Genomic DNA, 23,008 nt, shown 5'->3' on the forward strand with positions numbered 1-23,008 from the left:
AGTCTCATTCTCAGGACTTCAGATACTGAAACTTTGGATTAGTTTGGTATTTGACGAATGACTCAGCAACAAATACTACCTTTCCCAAGAATGGCATACTGCACTTCTAAGTAATAAACTAAATATTAATGTTTTTAAGTTTGTTTTTAACTCAATTAGGGAAGGTGTTAAATGGTGCATGGGGAAAATAAGGAATAGATTTTTTAAAAAAAGTGAATACATTAAAAAATCCAGTGAAAGATAAATGCAATTTGTTATTATTTTTTTCAACTGACAAAAAAAGATGGAGGGCAAGTGTTTGTGAGGTTGTGTATATACAGCCATGGAAAAAATTATTAGACCACTCTTGATTTCTATAGTTTCTTGTTTATTTTAATGCCTGGTACAACTAAAGTTACATTTGTTTGGACAAATACAATGACAATATATACAATATAATATATACATATGTTGTTGCAGCTATTGCAAATTCGTTATTGTCATTTTTTAACCAACAAAAGTATTCATTGTATTCAGCTACAGTTTTGACAAAAATTATAGTCTTTTACTACATGCTGCCAGCTTTTTGGGCTCCATAGCACAGCTTGTAAAAAAAAACCTCTGTAACTAATTTAAAACATCAGTCCATTATTTCACTCACCTACTCTATAAATCCAGTAAACAGTGTGCAGAATACAGATATGGGTAAAGACTTTCACGCACAATCAGAAAAAAGACACCAAAGCCAACGATTCACATTGTCAGTTTTTATTCATCAAATTCCAGTTAACAACAGCAAACAGAAAGAAACATAATAAACTGTACATCCTCCTCCTCTTCCTTCTGTTTCTTTACATCCTTTATTCCACTTCAGTCAGACACTTCTCTCTTTTTGTCCTCTCTTCCTCTCTCCGGCGCTTCATACTTGTCCATTCTTGTCCTCTCTCCTCTCCTCTTGTTCAGAGCTCTTCAGAGTGGAAAGCTGAAGGCCAGAGGAGAAAATGAGCTGTTCATCAGTCCCAGTAAGTTCATCAATCCTGGTTATTGCAGGTATAAATATTAAACCCAAAATGTCAGTTTCTTCGCTGTTACTATGCAGCAAGCTGTAATTACTATGCAGCAAGCAATAAATATTAACTGTTGTGTCTCGCTTCAAAAACTTCACTCTGATGTCCTTAGAGGACAGTCAAAAAACTGCCATAAAATTCTTTATAACCAGTTATTTTATTATTTATTATTTTCTACTTTGACAGTTCAGTTAAGTGCATTTTCAGAATTTTAACTCTTTAAATGTCAGTTTGTTTACATAATGCCACTGTTGTTTTTAATTGTTTGAAAAAATTTGATAATCTTCTGTAAACTGAATTTTTGGGGATTTTTTATTTTATTTTCACAGTCTAATATGCAAGTGGGAAACTTTTTTGTGCAGTGTTAGATATATCACAACAACTTTCTCTTCAGAAAACAATAATGTCCCTTATTTTAAACTACTTTTATAATATTATATATAAATATTATTTTCTATTTTCACTTAGTTTTCACATCAGTCCCAATCACTACTGCCAAATATTCATTTTCAGTATTTTAACACTTTAAATGCCAGTTTATTTACATACAATGTTGCTTTCAGTTTCTACGAAAAAAAGGGATTATTTTCTGTATACCAAATTTTTTTTTTTTTTCACAGTCTGGGTTTTGTCAGTGATGAGCAACATTGATTTTGATGCATCAAATTCTGCAGTGCTCCATAATACGGCAGCAAACCTGCAAATTAGCATGTATTTGCCCTATAGGGCAACATTGAGAAATGGAAGAAATAGAAATTGTAAAAAAAAAAAAAAAAGTTTGAAGCCAGCTATGAGTGAAAGTCTGATATAATAGAATGCAAAGGTTTATTTTGCTGTAATGGCTGTGAGATCAAAAATTTTGGTTTTTATGGGTTTCAATTAGGACATTTTTGTCCTTAAGGAGTGTCTGTATATTGGATACACAGTTTATTATAGACTTATTATAAGAGCTGAGGTCTAACTTTAAGAAATAAGAGTAAAAAAACCTAAAATCCTTTGTGAAATGTATTCTATATACATTAACACAACAATAAAGATTTAAAAATTAAAAATTAAAAGTCCAAAATAGCCTTAGTAGGGCACACAGGTTAAGCTGCCTGCCAAACATAATTATCTTTTCTTCTGTCTTCCCGCTGTTGTTTTGGCCTTTGACCCCTTCTGTTGTTAATTAACTGCTTTTATGTTTGTAATATAATACTCTGACTAACATATCTTTCTGCCTCTCAGTCTGAATGAGAGCGTCTATTAAGTGTTGTTGTAGTGTTGTGAAATAAATAAGTGCTGCAGTTCAAGCTTTCAGTGTACAGTTAATTAGCAGTATTTTAATGGGCTGCTGGTTCTGATAATTGAATAAAGAAAACAAGACTGAAAGTTTATTTTATGCCTAATGTATTTCCACCATTTAGCGGGTTAAAGGGGCATCAGATAATTATGACTCTGTTCGGCAGTGAGTGATTATATTCTGACAGCTCCATCATTGCTATTATCTGCACGGCCTGGATTATCATGAGCATATAGTTACTTTTCAATACATTTACATGCTGATTACTCGTTTTTCCAGATCAAGAATTTTAAAATCTTTCACTCATGATTTGGTGAGTGGTGCCAGGTCCTGAATAAGATGTTAGGCAGGATAAGCATCTTATTCACAATATTAGTTATTAATAATGTCCATCAATAAATGGTTCATTAGTATGAGGTGATGTTTTCTTACATGTGAGGGTGTCAGTTAGCTGGTGAATACCTTCCTCCTCCTCATCAGGAGCTACCAAACTGGCTGCAAAAGACCATATCACCTCCAACCAGTCAGTGCTCTCCTGAGCTGTGAGGCCAGCAGGGACCCCGGCAGGGCTGGATTTAACTGGACGGAAACCACCTAAATAGAATAAGAGATAAAACAATAGAATGGAATTTAACATCATTTATTCTATCTTTATTTTAAAGTCAAATTGAACTTGAGAGAAACAAGGAGGATGAAAGTAGGAGGAGATGGATGGTTTGTTGAGCAGGCCTACTGGGCACAGACTGAGGATCTGAAAGTGTCAGGGCTCCCCTTGAACTTCACCCACAAAATGTCACTCGACAATCAATAAGCCATAACGACAATAACCACACGACTCCAACGTGACAGAATAAGCTCAAAGACTCACAAAATGACCTCAAAGAGACACATGACCCCAAAAACACAAGACCCCCCAAAGAGATACCAAACGATTACAAAGAGACACAAAACAACTTCAAAAAGACCCAAAAAGAATACAGCGAGACATATGACTACAGAGAAACAAATCTACAAAGAGACACAAAATGACCTCAGAGACTTACAAAAACATGCATGGCGAAGCTGAGGAAGGCGAAAAGACACAAAACAACAAAACAAAACAACCAAAATTAAAACAAAACAAAACAAATGAAATCAAAGAGACAAAACGACTGAAAAGAGACAAACGACTACAACTAGACACAAAACGACTACAAAGAGACACAGAACGACTTCAAAGAAACACAAAACGACTACAACTAGACACAAAACGACTACAAAGAGACACAAAACGACTACAAAGAGACACAAAAGGACTACAAAGAAACACAAAACGACTACAATCAGACACAAAATGACTACAATCAGACAGAAAACTACTCAAGAAACACAAAACAACTACAAAGAGACACAAAACGACTCAAAAGAGTCACAAAATGACTACAATCAGACAGAAAACTACTCAAGAAACACAAAACAACTACAACTCGACACAAAACGACTACAAAGAGACACAAAAGGTCTACAAAGAAACACAAAACGACTACAAAGAGACACAAAATGACTGCAATCAAACGACTACAAAGAGATACAAAATGACCGCAAAGACATGAAGCTTCCAAAACATGCACTACGACGACAAAGATGAAGCCGAAGCCGAAGAGACGCAAAACAACACCACAAAAAACACCACATAGTCTGTTTCCTGCTCCTATGTAGGAGAGGTGATGTTGCCTTTTGCATGTCTGTGCCCTTTGTCTCATTATCTGCCAGTGACCAGGGAACCTGAACCTACACACTGCAGTCTCACAGTACATATAGAATGCATGTAGGTGGTCAAGCTCACACACTGTGGTATGATTTTTATATTAAATGGAAAATGTAAGTCTCATTTCGGTCACACTAGGTTACTAATGACATATTGTCTCATATTAGCTATATTTAAACTGAATGTGAAATGAGGTGGAGTTCTGCTTGCCTTTAGCCTTCAAACCTCTCTTGGCGATGGCAGAAGGTGGAGGGAGACCTGAGGGGGAGAGCCACACGAACATAAAATTAACAGACAGCATGATGGAAAACACAGAGTTCAGGTTGAAGAGAGACAAAGAAAATGAAGCAGAGAGTTAAAAAAAAAAAAAGACAGATGAGAGAATCCATAAAAACAGTTAAAGTCACAGAGAAGAATAATGATCAGTGGTCCACATGGCACCACATATTTTCAATCATTCACAGTCACATACAGCTTTAGATGTTTTTTTTTGCTTGCAAACATGACAGAAAGTATGAAAACAAATATCACACACAAAAAGACTTACTGTACTGTATCTCTCGATGATGCGGGGGACATGCTGGATGAGAACACAGCAAGAAACAGCAACAACTCAAACAAGTTTTCAGCAGCATTTCACCATTACCAACAAAGTTTTATCAGTATTTACACCACTGACATTGTCTGTCCCAGTATACTGTTTATCATTATTTATACAGTGTCACTCACTAACTTTTGTTTTCCACAGCAGGAATCTGTAACAAATGTGCTAAAACATAAATATCTAGTGGCAACCTTTTATAAAGGGATCATAAGCTGTAACTAGTGCCTTTGTTAATGGATGAAAAACAGTTATATAATGATTTATAGATCAGTTATAAGTCAATAATATGAATTTTGATATCGAGCTGCCAGGTTTGTTTATCTCTTTAATTTTGCAGGTAGAACTTCTGATCTTCAGGGAAAAATCTGCAGAACAGCTGGAGAAAAAAGCAATTGTTAACAAATATATATTTTTTAGAAGTGCAAACTTTAAGGAGATTCATACAACTCAGTTATTAGCTTATGAACATATACAATTCAAAATTAATTATTCACTTTTGCGCTTGACGTATGAGACAGTTTAGTTCAAACTTGGCAATTAATGGCTCAAAAGACATGGAGATTTTTAACAAACCCCAAATTTCCTCCACATAAAGGCTTATGACCGATCTATACAGCATTAATAAATGCTTTATTAACTGGTGATAAAACTATTAGCTACAACTTATAAACCATTTATTAAGGTTAACTTATAAAAGAGCCCTAACAACCATAGACTGTAGCCAATGCAGTAAGTTAAGTCTAAGTGCCTTAAACCTGCATTCTTTCTATTGGCCAGTAGGGGGCGACTTCACTTGCTGAAAAAAGTATATACACAGTCACGCAAAAAGTTGGAATAAAATTAAAAAAAAATTTTTTTTTAAAAAATTTTTTTACCTCTTTTCATGAAATGATTGTTACAATGTGATGTATTCTTGACAGATGTGTTTATTTTCTTAAAACTTTATTAATCAATCTCTTTGTTCTGTTCTCACAATAGTGTGTTAATTGTTTAGATCAGGGATTCCCAAAGTGTGGTGCGTGCACCACTGAGGGTGCGCGAGCTGCCGCTCGGGGGTGCGAAAAATGAAAAATCTAATGGCGGTCTGATAATTACACAATTCCATTTTTTTCCCCCCACACAATAAAGACGTGTAAATAGACATTTCCTTCAAAAACTGTAAAATTATTTAATCTATAAATGCAGGCTATTCAAAATGCACTTCATCTTAAAATGAAGCATAGAAGAAGTTATCTTCTTCCCTCTTTCCAACCTGTGGTGATTGGGTTGTTTAGCTCCACGGTCATTTAAACTTGCTGCAATTTTTGTTCAACGCGCCTCTTAAAAGTGGAAGCTTGCACATAACTTTGTTGCATTATATTGAAACTGTGTTACAGATTAATTCAAATGTGAGAGTGCATTGTTGTGATCTTGATTATTTTATTATATGTGTGTGTTTTGGTCATTTGAGCATGATTAAACATGCCGCCTTTAATATGGCTATAAAAAAGCTTGTTGCATTTTGTTTTGTTTTTTAAGGTGTGGGGGATTTGGGGTGCATCAACCCGGTTGGAACATAGAAGGGGGTGCGTGGCTAAAAAAGTTTGGGAACCGCTGGTTTAGATCAAAGCATCAAAGGAAATTGTGTTCTGGCTTAATGTATTAACCTATTGGAAAAGGTAATGAAGAGTAACTGCCGTAGACCAGTTCTGTCAGTGTTCCAGAAGCAGTCTAGCAGTGCATCCATGAGGCTCTGAGCTGTAGATTGGTCAACGCTTCTGCCAGGGAGAATAAGCAGGATTATTCTGCTTTGTATTTATTTATTTGTCAATATATATTTTCTAGTAATTGCTTGTTTGTATCTGCTCTCTGTTCTTTCAGTTTCACAGTATGCTTCTACAATAAATATGCACCAGAAAAGTCAAGCCTGGCTGTTTATTGGAGTAGGACATATTGTTAGCTAGCTGTCTAGCATCGCAAAGTTTCGCACTGCAAGGGCAAACGTACCACAATGAAAATGAAACCACAATTAACGTAGAGTTGTGTCTGAAAACAAAATTATTCTAACTTTATGGATGACCATGTAGAAGCCTATGAGAAAATCAGCCTACTTCTCCCTTGATTTATTACTTCAGTAAACATTTTCCTAATGAGTAAAAGTCTCCATTCCTAGTTGCAAGTCTTTTTCAATACATGATGTTACTTTTGTAAATTATGGCTCTAATTAGAGTAAAATAGACGATAAAGTAAGATGTGCTTTTTAAGGCCAGATCACCACCACAGTGTTCTGCCGATTAGGACAGAGGTGTAGCATTGCGTATCCATGGCACTGTGGTAGTAGGTAACAGGGTCAGCAGCTTTGCAGTGGCTACTTCTTTATACAGTCTAAGGAACCAACATATTGAATGATTCATTATAGTTATTTTTATTTTATTATTTTTTATTAGTGAAAGTCGGTGTGAATTCACACTGCAGGAGACAGGAAATGTCAGGGCTTAATAAAGCTGGTAACATTTTTGCCAGTTAATGATGCAATGGGGCCTTTTAAAGCAAAGCTCGTCACTTACACCAAAAATCCTTTTAATTATTTCCACTTTTATTTTTCTACATTGACGCCTCCCTTGCTATTTACAGCGCCTTGGTCCCAGCGGCTGCTTTAATTAATTGATCTTTTTAATATTCCCGCTCCCAGGTGGAAGAAGCTTTGTGCCTGTTTGTTGCCCAGTGTGGAGGAGTCGTATAATAGATCCTCATAAACAGCTGATTAATGCACTGACATTTCTTTGATTGGCACTCCAGACAGAGGACACCAGGAATAGAAGGCGAGCATTTCCCCTCCCGCTAACTCTCTGTCCTCTTGTTATTGCTCTTACTTATTCTTTCAGTTATCCACTTTACCTTTCTGTTCTCGGTGTCTCTAATTCATTCTATGTCTTTTTTATTCTTTCTTTACATCTCTATTTTCTGTCTCAGTTTTACTTACATGTTCTCACTGGGTGTCTCTTATCTGCTGCCTTTCTCTACCTTTAGTTTTGTGCGGTTTGGAAGCCACATCAAAATGATAAAACACAAAGAAAAAAAGATTAAAAATACAAATTGTGCTGCAGACAAGTAAAAAAAAAAGGGGACCCAGGGGGCTCTGAAAAACCTCTGAGAAGAAAAGAGAATAAGTAGTAGCTGGAAATAAAACATCTGAGCTGGATAAGGAAAGCTAAATGATACAGAGCTTTGTTTTTCCTTATTACTTCTCTTCCCTCTTCCTGCCTGTCTGTGTCAGCGTCCTCCTTCCTTCCCTCAATCCTCCATCCTTCCCTTCTTTTAAGCTCTCATTTCTCTTTCTTTCCTCTTTTACTTCTCCCTTTGTTTCTTCCTTGCTTCCTTCCATCCTTTTTCTATTTTTGTTTTTCTTCCTTCCTGCAAGCCTCCCTCTTTTTCTACATTCACATTTATTATTCTTTTCTTCCTTTCCTTGGTCCTTGCTTTCTTCCTTAATTATTTCTCTCTCTGTGTGTTTCCCCCTTTCTTCCCTCCCTTAATCCTTTTTTCCTTTTGGTTTTTTTGCTCCTTCTGTTACTTCCTTCCTATTGGCCTATTGCTCCTTTGTTCATTTGTTCGTTCCTTCCTTCCGATTTTCTCTCTTTGTTTACCTTCATTCCTTCCTGTCATCTTTCTTTCTTTCTTTCTTTCTTTCTTACATCCTTCCTTCCTTCCTTCCAAGTTTCGTTCTTTCTGTTTTCCTCCTTCCTACCTCTTCTCTTTCTTCGTTTCTTTGTTTCTTTGTTTCTTTGTTTGTTTGTTTCTTTCATTCTTCCAAGTTTCTCTCTTTCTGTTTCCCATCCTTCCTTCCTTTCTTCATATTTTCTTTCTTTCCCCCTTTCCTTTATTTTCTTCCTTCCTTCCTTCTGATTTTCTTTCTGTTTATCTCCTTCCGTCTTTTCTCCCTGTCTTCTTTCTTTCATTCTTTCTTTCTTTCTTTCTTTCTTTCTTTCCTTCTTTCTTTCTTTCTTTCTTTCTTTCTTTCTTTCTTTCTTTCTTTCTTTCTTTCTTTCTTTCCTTCCTTCCTTCCTTCCTTCCTTCCTTCCTTCCTTCCTTCCTTCCAGGTGTCACATTGCGTAGTGGTATTGTAGATAATACTTAAGTTAAACAGCTCACCCTGTGCAGTAACGTTTGACTTGAGTCAGAAATGAATCACTATATGGTTGAAACATTTCCATCTGTCTCAATCTAAATAATCACGTACATTAAGCGCTGCCTCTCTAAAACAGCAGTGCTGCTGCTTTGTCTCTAACCTCTCTGCATACAGTATGTGTGTGTCTCCCCATTTCTATATACCATTTCTAAAGCTACTTCTAGTGTATACTCTCTCCCCAAACACACACACACACACACACACACACACACACACACACACACACACACACACACACACACACACACACACACATCTCTATCTCTGCTCTTTCACGATGGAGAGAATTGCATTTCTTCTTTATTGTCCGAGAATGTCTCCTTGCTGTTTCATTTACACACACTGGCCTTTATTGAAATGTCATGATGGGAGAAAAGCCTTGTGATTAAAAATGCAGCCCAGCATTTTGTCATTGTCAACTTGCAAATATTTGCTTCAGAGAATGGAAGATAACTACAACGTACAGCGGAGGCTTTGCTTTTTATGTGCAGTTCCTCCTCAGCTCAGCACTATCCTTAACCCAGGAGAAATGTTTCCTCGACTTAGAGAAAAGATTTGTAACTTTTATCGATATCGCTGCAAGAAATATATGAAATCTCATTCAGGGACGCTCTGTTAAAGTTTTCTTGGATTATCATGCAGCTACATCCACTTGAACATATTTTTCAATGTCAGCGGTCACAAGAAAATAAATCTGCAGAAATTGCACAAGTGATTCAATTTGAAATCCCAACAGGCTGACAGATTTACTGTTGTCATTAGACACAATAATCATAACCCAATATTCTGATATCTATTTTAAGCCTGTGTATCACACAGCTTCTTAGTCACTGAGGACAGTTAGCAGGTCCAGTGGAAACATGCAGCTCCACAATAGTAATTCAGGCTCACAGGATTTGGGTTGTCATGCTGAATACAAGGCTGAAAATATGCAGATTGGTGACAAACTAAAGAAAAAAACATCCATCAATGAATGTTAGAAATGCAGGTGTTTCTATACAGATGACAATTTACCCAAATGTGTATCTGGAAGATTTGGAGGGATGTGTTTGACAGTGCTCTCCACGACCATCAAACATTTAATGATGGTGGCCGAACACCTTCTCAGACTTGATGTCGGTTTTCCCCTTTAATTTGCCCTCAATCTGCAGCTGAGAGGCTCGATAAACAATTTTCATGTTGATAGCAGTGAGTAAAGAAGTGAACCAAGTTTTGCATCAGGAAACATTCAAAGGGTAAATGACCACTGCAGTATCACAGCTAACAGCCACATATATTCCCAAGATCAAGAATGTGATCTTGCATGTTTAACACAGTGAATCACTGAAAGACTAAATTCACCAAAATGTCAGTTTCCAGAAATATTAAATGATAATTATTGGTGGGGGTGAAATAACTGTGTGTCAAAAGTGATTTTTGACCTGCAAAAATAGACTTATGTTTTAGCTGCCCAGTTGCCAGATTTTTTTTGTCTGCAAACCAGGATACGTTTTTATAACCTCGGTATGTTTTGGGTACCCTTTTAGTTGGTGATGTAGCATAACAAGCGACAAAGTTCATTAAAGGAGGAGGTCGGGAGGTGGAGGTGTTAAACAGACACTGGACCTTCACCCAGGAGGTCGGTGTCCTGGTCCCGTCAGTGTACCATGTAAATCCAAAAATCAATGTTGTTGTTTAAGGTTAACCTGTAAATTAACTTTTGTATGCACATATGTCACGTTCTACGTAACTGGCAAAACTGAGTTTATTGTAACTGTGTTCATGTATGGAAGTCTTTCTTTTAACCCAAGCCCTTATTAACTTTCTCCTAACCTTAACCAAGAACATTAGTTTGATTTCACAACGTTAACCATGTGTTTAAAATTGCAGTCAAAGTAGGATAAAAGACGTAGTTGAACTGGTTAAAAAATGCTGGAATTTAATATTTCTGCGGGTTTGCAGAAAAGTACAATGCACATTCTGGCGACTGGATTGCTTCCAGACAACCAGTCACATGCATATTTCCTGCCTGAGTTCTTACATGTAAACCTGTGATAAATCCATACACTATCTTCATGAAGAAGCAGTTGTCTGATGGCACCCATGAAAATGCATTATTTCAATCAACAGTGGAGAGAGGTAGGATGTATTTGTAGACATCAGTAGTTTAGTTGTTTAAGGCTGGTGATTGGAATATTTAGATATGTTTTCAAGTATAAAAATGCTAATAAAAACAATAAAATGTAAAAGTTTGTCTGTGAACTAATGCTACGCTTCCCACCTCTGTTTTTGTCACCTGCACTGCTGAGTGTTCAATTGCGTGTTAGTTAGCTAAAGAAATATTGTTTGACACGGTCAGCCATTTTTAGAAGAGATGTTTGGGGTTGTTCACTTGGAAAGCTAAGGAGCATGCATGTTGGAAATTTAAACTTAGAAATGATGGACTTTGATTGGAATGTGAATTATTAGTAGTATTGTCCGGTTAGCGACTTAGCTAACACGCTTGCTAACTAACATCTTGATAAAACAGGAAAATGACTTAGCAAATTGACAGCTGGTGGAAAACACTTGCTGATGGAAAGAGACAGAGAGAAGATAGAAACACTTTTGTGTTGATTTTGTGTCGATTTACCCTTTAAAATGTTACCAACAGACTCACATTAGAAATACTGAACACACACGAGACCAGGATCATCTTGATGATGATCTCTGGTCCGTCACAGGCAACACTCCAGTACAAGCAGGCAGGGCGGTCAAACTGTTAGTGGTTTTTGTTGTTTTTACCAGGAGATAAACACACGGGGTCGTCACAGTATGATGTGTACTCTTTGGATGGGATGGCGGGTGATTGACAACATGAGGATGAAGAAGAGATGAAGGTGGGGGGGTTGAAGGAAGGAGGAGAGGAGTTAAAGATGAGTGTGTTGGATGTGTGAGGCAGGACTATCCTCACACTGCAAGATAGTCCAAATACATGATGTGACATGTGATGTGTAGTAGTGGTGGGAGTGATATGAAGCAGATATGAGTAGAATTGATAGAAAGGTCATTATCACAGTAACCGCACAAGGGAATACACCTTTTACTAAATCAAAGGGATTGATTTCCTGTTGTGTGGTTGAAAAAGAAGGCAGTTGGACCTTTTTGTATGTCAGCTCTATTATGTTGACTACTGCCGGTGCATGCTAATGCTTTACTGTTATGTGATGGTATGCATTATTTTACAAGTCCATTATTTCTGAATATTTTCCATTCCACCAAGATGTCTTCTGAAAAGAAAACTGTATTATGTATCTGTATGTTTCTAATGAAAGTGCATATCTATTTTGTGGTTATTTGTTGAATATTTTGAACTGAAATCAAAGCAATACTTGAAAATAAAACATCACATTCTAGTTTTAAAGTAGAAATCAACTTCTCTAAAACAGTAGGAAAAAAAACTAAATAGCATTTGTTGCAAACAGTTTTTCCCCAGTGTTTCCATTTGACTTTTTTTTTGTTCTGTGTCGTCTTCCCTGAAGCTAAACCGTGTCCAAATGATGGACATGGTATTTTTATCGAGTACAGTTTTATCTTTACCTAGCGCGACACTTAGTATTAGTGCGAGGCAGCACTTGATGCGTGTCATATGACACACCGCAGTGATGCACACACAGTTTATTTTCATTTTTTAAACAGATTTTGCTCTCTTTGGACAAAGTCAGGCTAGCTGTTTCTCCCTGTTTTCAGTCTTCATGCTAAGCTAAAGGACTGTTGGCTACATGTTATCTTTAAATACAACAGATAACAGTGAATTAAGCGTACAATGTCTCCATGTAAAGCTGGACTCTAATTACATCAACATAATGACGTTGTGTGTAGTTAAGAGCCCAGAATGTGTGTTTACCGAAACAAAACAACGTGCTGAAGAGTGCGGAACAGTTGTTCTCTCTTGATTTCTCCTGTTATGCTGCAATCAAACGTTTCTCATTATCTCAAGATATAAATTAATGGGTGTGCAGAGCCTTGTAAGCCTGATCACAGCGTCGGTACCAAGCAGAACTGAAAAAATGTTTGAAGGAGATCTCGACGGCAGCATTCACTTTAATCAATCAGTAACATACTTGCGTTCTCATGGAAATTCATTTTCTGTTATCTCATGACAATGGAGTAATTAAAGTGTGATCACAGAAAGCGAAATTTGATCAGTCGAGACAATTAAGTTATGAGCTGAAGATAATGGGATTAGAAATATGAGGAAACAAAGCTGCTCGTGTGTCTGCACTGCAGCAGGCAATGTATAGAATTTTAAAGAAGAATGTGTTAACCTGAGAAATCATAGCTTTTATATAGACAATATGAAGTTATAATAAACAACAGGAAGTGCCCTTTCAATCCATTCTACCAGTGTATGAGATTTAAGTGAAAATGAGGAGGATCACGCTCACTTTTGAAGTCTACTTCAAAAATGTCAGAAAGGTTGTTTAATGCTCTGATGAAGTGAATGATACGTGGAAAATGGGTATATATGAGTTGAAAGAAAGTGACATTAGATATAATAAAGCACTAAATCATTACATTATGATTGGATTATAATTATTGAATGGTAAAAATGATTGCAAACCTTCATTTAAAATGCAAACAATCTATTAAAAGATTAAAACTACAATAAAAATCAACAGTCAGTCAGGTTACCTGTCAGAGATTTATAGTCGAGCAGATCAAAGAGAACGATGGCGACTCCCGACCAAGTGATGACCAGAGCCACAACCAGCAGCCACGCCATTGGGGAACTAAAGGTCAAAATGACATCATCCAAAAATGTCCTGGTACGAGTTGAAGGGGCCACCTCCTCGCTGTTGGTTTGACCGCCCATTGTTGAGCTGAGCTAGGGACAGAAAAGGGGGTCGGGACAGAGAGAGAGAGAGAAGTTAAGATGTGTTGAAGTTAGACATGATTATCAGAAAGAAAGGACAAAATGAAGAGAGAGGAAGAGTGATCTAAAAAAAAGTGTGATAGAAGAGTGCAGGAGGCACGTTTTTTGGGATATAGTTTTTTTATATATAAAAAATAGTTGATATAGTTGATTTATAAGTTTTTACTTTCAAATCAGAAGGAAAAATTCAAGAACTTGCTTACTTACTTACTTACTTACTTACTTACTTACTTATGTAAAAGTACTAATACCACACTGCAAAATTACTCCACTACAAGTAAAAGTCCTGCATTCAAAACTAAAAGTAAAAGTACAAAAGTATCAGCATCAAAATGTACTTAAAGTATCAAAAGTAAAAGAACTCGTTGTGCAGACCCACTCACATTGTTTTATATAGTCCAAATATATAATTGTTTTGTTATTTTTGATGCATTTACAGTAGCATTTTACTATCGTCAAAGTTTAATTTAATTTAATTTAATTTAATTTTAACTACTTAATATACTGTAATGTGGTTTAATTTATAAACATGGTGTAATCATTTTAAATTGATTTCATGTTAAATCTCAACCTGAAAAGTAACCAAAGCTGTCAGTGGAGTAAAAAGTACAATATTTACCTCTAAAATTAAGTGGAGTAGAAGTGCCTCAAAATTGTACTCAGTATAGTACTTGAGTAAATTACTTCATTAAATTCCACCCCTGTTTTAAAGATTACCATGCAAATACAATTGTTATTGACAAACTGTGTTATCACCATTTTATAATTATCAACGAATCAGCATTCATGTCGACCTGAAAACCAAAACAACAAGTTAAAAGACTCAAAAGTTTATAGCTTGATCATCATCTTGTCCCTGTTCAGGTCCAGGAAACAATATAGATCCCACAGTGTAACCTTTTTTCCTTTTTTTATTTTGCTGAGACAGTAGTTTTTTTAAGTTCTCTAAAACTGCTGATCTAACCATTAAAAGTGTCATTATCTATCAACATCTATAGGAATTAGAGGGCAATGCAATTAGCATCTGATTTATGAGATTATTAACATAAAGAAATGTCTGGGCAACATTGTTCCATTAGGACACATGGAGAAAGAATTAGTGTATTATGGGATGGAAGGTCCACACAGGCTTACAGCATGTAAAGTTAAAAACATTTCCCCAGCATTGAATTCACCACCAATTGTGTTACTTTAATCTGTGCTCCATATGAGTAATATCTACAATATGTACAACAGGCAAGTCTGCTGCTTTCATGTTCCCACGTCTTGTGATGAATGCACACTGCAGCTGTTAATTCACATGGATGTCATGTCAGTGACTCATTCCAGTTTTTCTTTGTGTGAGGATGAGGAGAAGAGATATGAGGAGGAAAGAGAAAGAGACAGACAGAGATTACCCGAGGTGATAAGTAGATTAAATTCCAGTTTACTTTGAAAAATCTGCTCTAAAAGACAAATTACTTCTCTAAAGAAAGTTTTCATCATTGTATGGCAGCAGGGCCGTGCGCCATAACATGATTATGTGCCCGCTTTTGGTTGTTTGTGTTCATTATGCGGCGTGCTGCGATCAACGCCCAAGATGATTTATTTTTCCTTCTGTTTCTCCGCCTGCCTCTCACACTGCTTATCTGCAAATATAAAGTGATAGCTACACTGTTGGGGAGATTTGAATTAAAATAGGGACTGACTCACTTGGAAGAAATATGCCCTTCTCAAGGTTATTAATGAGGCCCTGCAGGATGCGGATCCACGCTAGTCCAGCTGAGGCATTTAACACCATTCATTACAACAGTCTCATTGACACAGTTAGGTAGCGGCTTGGAGTCTAATGGTTCTCATCTTCACTGTCAATTAATAGAAGCTGAGTGTAGATTGGTAACAATGCCCCCCACCCCTCTCCTCATTTTATAATATATGTACCTCAAGGCACAAATCAGGCTTTTTCTCTCTTTATATATGCTTCTACTTGAGTAAATTGCCCATATTATAGTAGCCTGTGCACTCAGACCCAGACGCCTTGCTTGACTGCACAAGACTATTAAACAGTGAATGCAGCAACAAGTATTAGTGTGATGAAAAAAGAAAGAGCACTTTGGCAGGTCCGGATTAAACTCTTAGGGGACCCAAGGGCAAAACATTGACGTTGGACCCCATTTTAAGCCCTCCATCCACCCACAGCCTGCCCTCTGTGCACACATACTTCCAAGTTCCCATTAATGTCCGAGCATGCAGCCAGCTATTCTTGGCAGCTAGATACTGTGTATGTCATAGGACCAACTCCTGTGATGAGATTATACTACCTGGCCCAAGTGTCAATTTTTGGTATTTTTAAAAAAATGCCAGACTTCGGTAAAGTATCCATCACTAACATGCAGGGAAGGAAACCCACCAAAGACCAATTTTACCTTTTTTTGGTTTATACCATTTGTTACACACATTTGGCGGGAAATGCCATCATTTTTACTTTTTGACAAGTGATTAAAAATGGTCAAAAATGCCTCCAAAATACTGCATTAAGACCTCAACACCTTGAGGAACACCACAGAAAAAAATCCATGCTGTGATTTGATATAGAAAAACTTTGACATCTGGAGGTGTTGAAGAATTGCATTTTTTTTGATGATTGGATGGCGAGCACTTTTGTTCTGTAAACTTATTGTCAATATACTTACAGCCATACACCCTCTGGTTGCTCTAGGTCTCTAGTTTATGGTTGTAAAGTTTAATGAGGATGTGATTATCCTAGAGGTCACAGCAGGTCTTTTTGTAAAGTGAGGTCAAGTTTCAAAAAAGGCTGCTGCAAGATGCATGAGTATTGCCCCAAACTGCATTGGACTAATATAAAGTTTGCATGTCTGTAAAGGGGAGACTTGTGGGTACCCATAGAATCCATTTTCTTTTACATATCTTGGGATGAGAGGTCATGGGAACCCTTTAATTTGAACTTTGGTGCGTTATTTAGCCCCTTTCCCAACAATCAAACGTGACATGGTTGGTACCAATAGATGTGTTGTCTTGTCTTGTTTCGTATGATACCAGTATCTTTACTACAAATTCAAACACTTGGTTAGGTTTAAATAAGCTTACACAACTCACGTTACACAGGACATGAGCTGTGGTCTCCTTGATGATCCACCCTGACCTCCTCTCTCTGTGGATGTTTGTTTTACAATACATCACCTGACTTCTAAAAAGCACTTCTAATAGTTTGGCAGATGGTTTTACATTGGAATTAGATGATAGATTAGTGTGTTTCATAGACACTCACTGGTCACTTCATTAGGTACACCTGTTCAACTGCTCATTAAAGCAAATATCTAATCAGCCAATCACATGGCAGAAACTCTGCTTTTAGGCATGTAGACATTATCAAGACGACCCACTGAAGCTCAAAGCAGCATCAGATTGGGGAACAAAGGTGATTTAAGTGACTTTGAACATGGCATGGTTGTTGGTGCCAGACGGCCTTGTCTGAGTATTTCAGAATCTGCTGATCTACTGGGATTTTCACACACAACCATCTCTAGGGTTTACAGAGAATGGTTCAGAAAGAGAAAATATCCAGTGAGCAGCAGTTCTCTGGGCCAAAATGTCTTGATGATGCCAGAGGTCAGAGGAGAATGGACAGACAGAAAGGCAACAGTAACTCAAACACCCACTCGTTACAACCAAGGTATGCAAAGTGCAATTCACAGTTTGACTGATATCCAACAGCACATGTATTGTATCACTTCCTTTTAGTTTAAAACAATAAAGAATGATGATTTCTCACATACTTACTGCAAAAAAATCAATATATCTTTCTATCTTACTATATAATGTTTATATGTGATCCAGTGTGGTTGTATAATGTGAACAATTGATGTGTTTTCAGCAGCTGCTCTCAGCCTGACCTTTCTGTTGCTGCACTCAGATAACAAACTACAAAATCAATTTAACATAATTCTGCCCACGCACACTCGAATGTACATTTGTGTGTGCGTCTGATTCAAGAAAGCTAACCATTGATCTGGTGATCAACAGTCAGCGTGTGTGTCATTTCAGAAGTGGAGCTGAGGGTTTGTGTGTCTGTGAGCGTGTGTGCGCGATACAAAAGCTGACCATTGATCTAGTGAAGCCCTGGCAACGGCCAGTCAGGCCGACACATTGATCCACAGCAGGTAAAACAGTCACGATGTTCCACTGACAGAAGGTTGGAGCACAGTCTAAATGTCCTGCAGCACAGAGGAGAGAAAGAGCTGCGCTGTGCAATCATCCACTTCAGCACTCTTCTCCAAACAGTCTAATTACAGTATACTTCTCTTACACAGCCCATGATTTTTAGTTTCTGTCGAAGTGTGAGTCACAGTCTGCAAACATTTTTCTCTCGCAGTACGTATGTGCCTGTCCCGATGACCCGACCACCTGTTGTTACCACCAAGTGCCGAGCTGATCTTCACACACACACACAAGGACACCAACTGCTGCCGCCTCCTCCACACCAAAGGAATGAACAGAATTAGAACGATGTGGGTGCAGGCTACTAACTGGTGTTTGAGGGCAAATGAAAGGGGACAAAAGCACTGTGGAGAGCGTGAGTCATTAAATGCATCCACCATTTATTTAGAACAGCAACATAATAACAAATGCACATAAAACTGCTTATAAATTACTTTGGGTAATAGCTGGACAATACCCAGAATGAGGCGGGTCTCACTTGCGGAAACGCCCCTAATTTGAATATGAGCAGTCCGGAGCCGGCTTTTGTCGGGACTTTTTTAGTCCCTGTTGAAGAGCAGGGTCTTTTTTCTCCCCTGAAAACAGCCTGGTTACTTATTGGATAGATCGCTAAGCGGGATGTAACACAGTACTCTACACGACAACAACACACGCCATTTCTAAAAGCCGGCAAAGTAGTGTGCCCAACTTAGCGACTTTTCAGCCACCCTTAGCGACAATTTTTCAAGAAAGCGACTGGAGACAAATCCAGCGACTCCTTCTTACTCTTGTTAACAAGACGCTAACGAGCCGGAGGCCAGCTTGTTAAGGAGAGCCGCCGTTAGCAGCAGTTAGCTACAGTTAGCTCTGTAGCGGTACAGTGTGTATGTGCTGCTGCTGCAGGAGGTGTTCACTTAGCAATCTCTGTTTGTTTACAACAAGCACCAGACACACAAAGTTAGCTATGCCATTAATTCACAATCACTATGTTTATGATAAGCGGAGACTCTGTGCATAATTAGCCATGCTGCTTTCAGCTGATGACGTTGTGCACAATTAATGACGGCAAAAACCATCACCGTCACCTCCAGAGTCTCATAAATCCCTCTGGGGGCTAACTTGTAGTCGAAACAAGTTAATTTAAGTACTGTACTTAAGTACAATTTTGAGCAACTTTTCATGACTATGTAAGTTTATGAATCTAATATTGTATTTTTTCTCCTCTACATTTATCTGACAGCGAGAGTTACTTTACATATTCAGAAAAGTAAATATAAATGTGCGTAGCAGAACTTTATTCATTTCTTTTTTCCTTTCCCTTTATCCATGTGAGGACCCTTTAGATTTATACTGTGACCCTGTTGAGAGGCCCAAACCCTAGGTTGGGAACCACTAGACTAAACTATAAACTGTGTATTCATTAAATAAAATGAGTACAACAGTAAAATACTGTTTAGATATTGATGCATCACTATAATGTCATAATAATGTGTTAGTCACAGGGGTATTTTTTCTTCTGAAAAAATACCTTTGATATTTAAGTACATGTTGATTATATATTTCCCTTTGTCCTTTGACGAAAAATAATAATTTTACCTTGCAGATCACAGGAGTTGCCGTTCTACTGCAGTCTCAATCAGTTAGTTTGTTTGTGTTATTGTGTGACTATGGTTTTTTTTAAGGGTCAGTTTAGATTTATCAAAGTCACACAATAACACAAAAATACTGAACTATAAAGGCAGCTGGAGAACAACAACTCCTGTGTTCTGGGAGGTAAAATGACTGGTTTTATTAATGGAGTCTGGTGGATTTGACAAGAGCATAAACAAAGGTGGGGCTACACAGTGGTGTAGTTGGTGGCGTAGTCGCCTCACAGCAAGAGGGTTGCCGGTTCGCCTCCCGCCTGCGGCTCTTCTGTGTGGAGTTTGCATGTTCTCCCCGTGTCAGCGTGGGTTCTCACCGGGTACTCTGGCTTCCTCCCACAGTCCAAAAACATGCACTTAGGTTTAATTCTTGCCCAATGTCAGCTGGGATCGGGTCCAGTGACCCGTGACCAGAATGCGAATAAGTGGTTAATGGTAATGAATGAGTCCCCTTTAGGAAAAACAGTGAGAATATTCTAATATAATGTACATTTGTAATAATGCTTTTTTTAGGTGGTACATTGGTAGCTTCTGTGCTGTACAAGTACTGAGCTGTTTCATTTTAGGGGTCACAAGCAAAGGTTGAAAAAAAGAAAAGGTTGGAAACTTTGTTTGGTTTGAAATGTGTGTAGGAGAATGAAGAGTGAATGGTGAGTTCCAGGCCAAGGGTCTATGAGTAAAATGTAGCTTTTTCCATTAATTTTGTGTTCACAGTGTGTGGGAGTAAACAACCTTATTGACTGACCATTTAAAAATGTTCTGTTTATCTGTTGTCTACATTTTCGAGATGTTATTGGTCATATTTTTGTTGTAACAATAGAGCAACAGGCTACAGTGTGGCATTTAGTCATGAAGTGACACATTTGGGGATTTTTAAATGTATCTCTCTCTTCAAAGTAAAACAAAAAAAAAGCATTTGGAAGATAAATGAATGTGACTCAAGCAGAGTCAGAGTAATATGAGATTTTTGAAATGATACTGGTTTTAGAGCTTTTAGTTCACAAATAACTGATATGGTGGCCGATATAGTAATTTTTTAAAACTGGAATGAAAATAAACCTTTTTTTATGCGGCTTGGGCACCGATTTTTCACCACTCTGCAAATGTACACAGAGGGCTACTTTCTCAAACCTAAAATTATTTAAAATTGCTAAACATTATTATACAAACAATTTATTACATTGCAATCCAATTCTATAAATGATAACAAATAAATAGGAATAAAATAAATAGCTAAATAAACATCATAACTGTTTTAGTCAATTGCTGACTATTGAAAAAAGAAAAAGAAAATGAAAAAAATCAAAATTAATAGCTAACACCACTTCTAAATCATGCCAACCAATATTTTTTTTGCGTTATTATAAATATATTGTATTATTTCATTATTATATATTGTGTAAAAAAAAAAGTTTACATAACGGCACATATTGGACAGCATATACACCGATACCGATAGGCCTTTGATAGTATCTGTCAACCAATATATATCTTTAAGGGAAGAAATGATAAAATATCAACAGGAGCTAATAGCTCACATTGCAGCTTAAATGTTCAATAGATTATAACACAAATGGCTATAACAATTAAAATTCCTTAATCACCATTAAAGTTCTTATAAAGTTTAGTATTCATAGCTAACCTTTAACAGATATTTTAAGTGGCAATAAAAAAACGGCCCACATAGACCTCCAGCATTCCCGAACGCCAGTATCAGATCATTATTATAAAGTTCAGCCGGAGCGACATGGATTTTTACAGTACCTTGGGCTTTGAGTTTGCTGGATGTTCAGTGATAACCTTCAGTCCTTCAGAGGCTCTGGAATAGCACCGTTACCATAGAAACGCGCATGTAACTCCTTCGTTTAAATCCTCTTTTGGCCCCGGTTGATTGTGAGAAAAAGACGATGTGCACAGCAATTGTAGTTAAGCTGGATCACAGCGGGTCTAAAAATACACTGAAACCCTCCCCACGGGAGAAAATGGCAGGAAATCCAGTCAACACTTGGTCTTTGTTGTTGTTTTTTTATCTCATTCTTGATAATTTCTTCTCTTGAAAAGTTCTTCTTCAAGGTCCAGGAAATTGTTTAATCAAAGTTTTAGTTTGTAGCCGGTTGAGAGAGAGCGAGAGAGACAGAAAGAGTGGAGCAGGCAGAAGGGCTGACCTACTGAGAGTCACCCTGCCCCCTCTGAGGGTCCAAAATAGAGAGATAGAGGAAGAGAAGAGAGAGGAAGGGGGTGTGCAGGGACAGTGGAGAAGAAAACAGGGTTAAAAGAGCAAAAGATCAAGGGATGGAGAGGAGAAAAGAATAAAGTGAAGAGATAAAGGTCTGAAAGTCTCCTGTGCTGCGACTCTTGAAAACACTGAGCTTATTAATCATGTTATAATGATGGAGGCAGTAGGAGGAAGCTAACAGCTGATGATTCCTCCTTTGAGAAGCCCATTACCTCACCTGTGCTCACCTGTCCACCAGCCAGTCCCCTTACACCTGTAAAGGAGCGCTATCATTGATTTAGTTTAATTTATTACATGTTTAAGTACCATAAATGAGCACAACATCAGAACCAAACATATTTAATGTGTGCCCTCAGCAAACAACTTAGAAACTAAAGCACTCAGAGCCTTAAACTTCTAAATCTCCCAACCGTTCCAATGTTTCCTCCAGAGGAAACACTTTTCTTCCTAAGTGCCCCCGCTTGTCAAACAGAGGTCACAGCGAAGAGTAAATAAGTGAATAAATATCTAGTTGAGCCCCGTGTGAGTTCTTAAGCCCTGTCAGAACCTGTTTTTTTTTTCGAGGCCCAGTTTAAACGAGGGTTGAGTGTGCAGTGGGAAGGAGTAACCTGACCCCCAGTCTTGCCCTGGGAGCCTGCGCTGCCGAGGCTATAATTAGAGACACAGACAGCAGCTGGTGTTAACATTGGATTGGACTGCTTTATATGTAGGGCGCACAGAGGGGGCTGAGGGCTGGAGGACACAACACACACACACACACACACACATAGACACAAAATTCAGGTCCTAACTTCTGTAAGACCATACACAATTAAAAGTTAGGGACTGTATGTGAATTACTGGGGTGCGGAGGGGGCTGAACTTTTCATCGTACTTTTTTAAGAGCAAAACCCTTGACAGTATTATTAATATTTACTTTGACTTCCAAAAAACAAACAACCCTACAACACACCCACATATCTCTGATGACTACAGTACAACAGTATGTGATTTGTTATGACAGAATTGGTACAACTAGTTTCAACATCAGCATCTCACAGAGACAAATAATGAAGAATTTAAAAGCATGTTCCGTTATTTCAATCTTAATATGGTGGTAGATATGGATGAGAAAATCTGCCAAAATAACAAAATAAATAAATGGATAGATAAATTGATATGCCATTAAATGGATCAATGTAATGTCACCTA

The 23,008-nt window shown here is 37.6% G+C and overlaps 1 protein-coding gene across 3 annotated transcripts; it reads right to left on the reverse strand.

Annotated features, from left to right (window-relative positions):
* Window positions 1-860: 860 nt before the first annotated feature.
* On the reverse strand, window positions 861-21,486 carry trdn (triadin). Of its 3 annotated transcripts, XM_059355750.1 has the most exons (7): window positions 21,346-21,486; window positions 13,501-13,693; window positions 11,611-11,652; window positions 4,623-4,655; window positions 4,286-4,333; window positions 2,761-2,922; window positions 861-961 (listed from the first exon to the last, which is right to left on the reverse strand). In XM_059355750.1, the coding sequence occupies exons 2-7, from the start codon at window positions 13,679-13,681 to the stop codon at window positions 939-941; spliced, it is 489 nt and encodes a 162-aa protein (XP_059211733.1). In that variant the 5' UTR covers window positions 13,682-13,693; window positions 21,346-21,486; the 3' UTR covers window positions 861-938. The 3 variants fall into 3 exon arrangements, with proteins under 3 accessions (XP_059211733.1, XP_059211734.1, XP_059211735.1); XM_059355751.1 differs by lacking the exon at window positions 11,611-11,652; XM_059355752.1 differs by lacking the exons at window positions 4,623-4,655; window positions 11,611-11,652.
* Window positions 21,487-23,008: the final 1,522 nt, after the last annotated feature.

The sequence above is a fragment of the Centropristis striata genome, chromosome 18 (assembly GCF_030273125.1).
Source record: "Centropristis striata isolate RG_2023a ecotype Rhode Island chromosome 18, C.striata_1.0, whole genome shotgun sequence".
Taxonomy (NCBI): domain Eukaryota; kingdom Metazoa; phylum Chordata; class Actinopteri; order Perciformes; family Serranidae; genus Centropristis; species Centropristis striata.